Raw genomic sequence first — 3,722 nt, 5'->3', positions numbered from 1 at the left:
AGTAATAGGAGATTCCCAAAGAAGGACAGAAGAAGAAGAGTAAAAAAGGAGAGTAAAAAGAGAAACCAGTTCGGCCCCTACCCCAACCAAGACACAAAAAAAAGTTTCAGCTAGAGTTATAATTTAGTTAGTAAATATTGAAACTAAGATAAAAATTATTAATTAACATGGCTATGTTTTCCAGATAAAGGAGTTTAAGAAGTCCAATTCTTCAATTAATTGCCAAAAAGAATGAATTCCAATAATTTCTCTAACAATGTCACCCAGACACCTGGCCTTCTAGACAAAGCATACCTGATAACAAAAGTGTTTTTCTTTGTTTTGTCCTTTCTCACCTACAGTTTCTTCCTCTACTTTATCTCCAACATCCTAGCTGTCTACTTTGCCACCCACCATGTCCGAGGGAACTCCCGCTACATCCTGTTCGCCCACATGCTCATTAATGACACCATGTATCTTTCTCTTGGACTTTTGCTTGGATTGGCCTATAACCTTTCACAAATCCCAGTACCCATATGCTACGTCCTCATAGTCATTATAACTACCACCAATCGGGTTACGCCTTACAACTTGGCGGTCATGTCTTTAGAACGCTATCTGGCTATCTGCTTTCCACTGCACTATGTAATGTTTTGTACGGCTAAGAGGTCCTATTTGGCCATTGCAATCATGTGGATTGTTGGATTAATCCCAAATTTTGTAGATTTTGCTGTTCTGATTCATTCAGTTGCAAGGGATTTTTTCTTTCGGAGCGTGCTGTGTAAACAGGAAGAGTTAATCGCTCTCCCCATACAGAACACAATAAGGTCATTCGCCCACATCGGTAGTTTGGTCTTGGTTTCCCTAGTCATTTTTTTCACCTACGTTCAGGTTATGTTAATTGCCAAGAAGACAGAATCCAGAACATCTTCTGCCTCCAAGGCTGGAAAAACAGTGATGCTTCATGCCTTTCAGCTCCTGCTGAGCATAGTCTCTTTAACTTCCATAGTTACTGAAGCCTACGGTGGATCATTTATGGTCATGGCCAACTTTTTACTCTTCATGTGCGTTCCAAAGCTACTCAGCCCTCTCATCTATGGAATTAGAGATAAAGTGTTCAGTAAATGTCTTAAGAAGATGTATTTCATAATTTGCAAAGCTAAAACTGTTAAGAAAAAATAACTAAAATATATTTCTTTTGATTGTCCTTACATGGTCCTATTTTTAATTTCATAGCCGTCTAATGGGAGTCGCTAAACAGATATGGTATGTACACTACCAAATGCTATGGGGAGGGCTTGCTCATCTGCTGATTTAGACATTTACAATAGGTGCCAGATTAACATATTGCCTGGGGATTCCACCATGAATGTCCTTGTTATGACACTTCCTGTTTTTGGGTGACAGCGTTCTTTCCTTGCTCACCAGTTGTCCTCCTTTGCCACCCTGTCATATGCTCTTCCGCTGAAGACTACAAGCAATCGTTCTAATACTACATAGGAGTGAAACACTGTTGTCACCATCAGAAAATCATTGAAAATGGTGGCCAACTTTTAAAGAGTGCATATGGACAAAGAGGTTGCTGCAAAAAGGCTGCAGGAGACCAGATGTGCTGATACAAGAGATGAAAAACAGGTAAAAGCAGAAGTATAAAATGCCAGTTTTTTATGACACACAGGACTAAATTAAATTAACTTTTACATCTACTTTAAGTGATGTATAAAGTGCATACAATTTGGAGCTTTACTAAAATGACTTAACAATTCAGAGGTGACCCTGCCAACAAAAGTTTAATTCCCACACCTGCATTGGTGGTCAACTTTGGAAAAAAAAATGACTTACCAGTAAGGACTGTGGGGAGAACTTGGAACACTTGGAAGAAACTCACAAAATGAATGTGCTACCTGCATGCAGGTAATGCCCCAGGTAAGAAGCGGATTCAGGACACTGTACCTGCTCTGCAAGGCCACTAAGCCACCATAACGCCACAGGTTTGAAAGCATACTATTATACTGCCTATATTTATATACTGTTTACTGATTGGATATAAAAATAGATCAGAAGTTAAATTTAAAAAAATATACATAAACATAAAGTGTATGTGTAGTGCTTACCCCAGAAGAAGCTAAGGATTCATGCAGGACAGCTGATAGAGGGGGACCACCAGTCCTCCTGTAGGGGGCCCAGGCACAGAGGGGGGCCCCAACAGCACAGGGAATCAGTGTGGTCAGGCGGAGGGACAATTACAGAAGGAAGCCCTGTGCAGCTCTCTGCAGCAGCTGAAAACCAGTTTCTCCCCCTCCTGCCAGCTTTCAGCTGCTGTCCTGAGAGATCTCCCCCTTCTTATGTGCCCCACTCCTGATGAGTGGAAAGAACCCACGAAACGCGTAGAGTCCTTTTAGATGCTACACCATTACTACCATCTGATCTATTACTCGCTTTTACAATCATCATCCATCAATGTATCTTTATAGAGAGGTCTAGGCAGACTTGTATAAAGTACTCGAAATTTCTACTTGAGTAAAAGTACAAGTGCTCGATCAAAAAATTACTTGAGTAGAAGTGGAAGTGCTCGCAGAAAAAGTTACTTAAGTAGAAGTACTAAAGTATTCAACATTTTTTTTACTTAAGTATTGCAAGTAGTTTTTTCAAAAAAATTGCTACTTAAGTACTAAAAGTAAAAAGTACCAGTAGTTTTGAAAAAAAATTTCTACTCAAGTACTGAAAGTAGAAGTACAAGTACTGTGTTATGTAGTTATTAAAGAAAGAAGTCAAAAGTATGAACATCATATTGTTTTTATTATTTCAAATGATTTATTCAAATGATTAACCTGTGTTTGTTAGTAGTTTCTTGATGCACTTTAAGCGCTGTAGCACCATTTATTTGTTTGTTTCATATTTTCTTTTTATTGGAAAGATTTGGTATAGCAGCTTTTATTATACACAGCCTTTATTTTCGTATGCGCTGATTTACAAATGACATTATACACATTTTTTTGAGCTTTATGCAACCTGCCATCTACTGTTCTGGCAGTGGTAATTTTTTTAAAAGTAACGAGTAACTATGCAGCACAAAAAAAAAATACTTGAGTAGAAGTATCGAAATCATCGAAAAAATGTAGTGAAGTAAAAGTAGAAGTAGGAGAAAAAAATTATACTCTAGGAAAGTACAGATACCGCATTTCGGTACTTAAGTACAGTACTTAAGTAGTTCTACTTCGTTACTATACATCTCTGGGTCTAGGTCACCAATTAACACCACCCACACCATGGTGGAGTGGCGATAAGTCGGAGTATATACATATACTATGTGTTATTAATGGGCAATACTATTTATTCTTTGTATAGTGGTCAATATGTGTACTCAATATGTGTATATGTATTAATAAACATGATATTACGCATTGATTTTTCATCACTTTATAGCTGTGTGCTTCATTTAAAGTCCCAAACCTCCCTCCTCCTTTATCTGTACCAGGGATGGAGCATATGACCTTACCCAGTCATTGCCTCATTTAAAGCCCCACCTCTCCCCCCTTTTGAACCTAAATACAGCACTGAAATTTCCCCCAAAAATTGTGCCAACCAACCCAAAATATATAAACTTTATGCAAATGTGACAACTAACTTTATATTGGAAAAACCAGCAATAGAATTTGTTTGTATATGTAGAACACCCCACATAGGAGCTGCAAATTAACAGGGATCCCCCACTCCTGCACAGCTATGCACACCGAATCTTC

At 38.3% G+C, this 3,722-nt stretch overlaps 1 protein-coding gene across 1 annotated transcript; it reads left to right on the top strand.

Annotated features, from left to right (window-relative positions):
* Nucleotides 1-231: 231 nt before the first annotated feature.
* Nucleotides 232-1,161, top strand: LOC309548262 (odorant receptor 131-2-like; the record flags this gene model as incomplete). The annotated part of the gene is made up of 1 exon (XM_082248211.1): nucleotides 232-1,161. One exon carries the CDS (start codon nucleotides 232-234, stop codon nucleotides 1,159-1,161), a length of 930 nt encoding a protein of 309 aa, XP_082104337.1.
* Nucleotides 1,162-3,722: the final 2,561 nt, after the last annotated feature.

This window comes from Pelophylax lessonae, assembly GCF_965119305.1.
Source record: "Pelophylax lessonae genome assembly, chromosome: 2".
NCBI lineage: Eukaryota > Metazoa > Chordata > Amphibia > Anura > Ranidae > Pelophylax > Pelophylax lessonae.
Note: the sequence above shows the minus strand (reverse complement) of the source record. Positions and strands in the feature narration are given on the sequence as shown.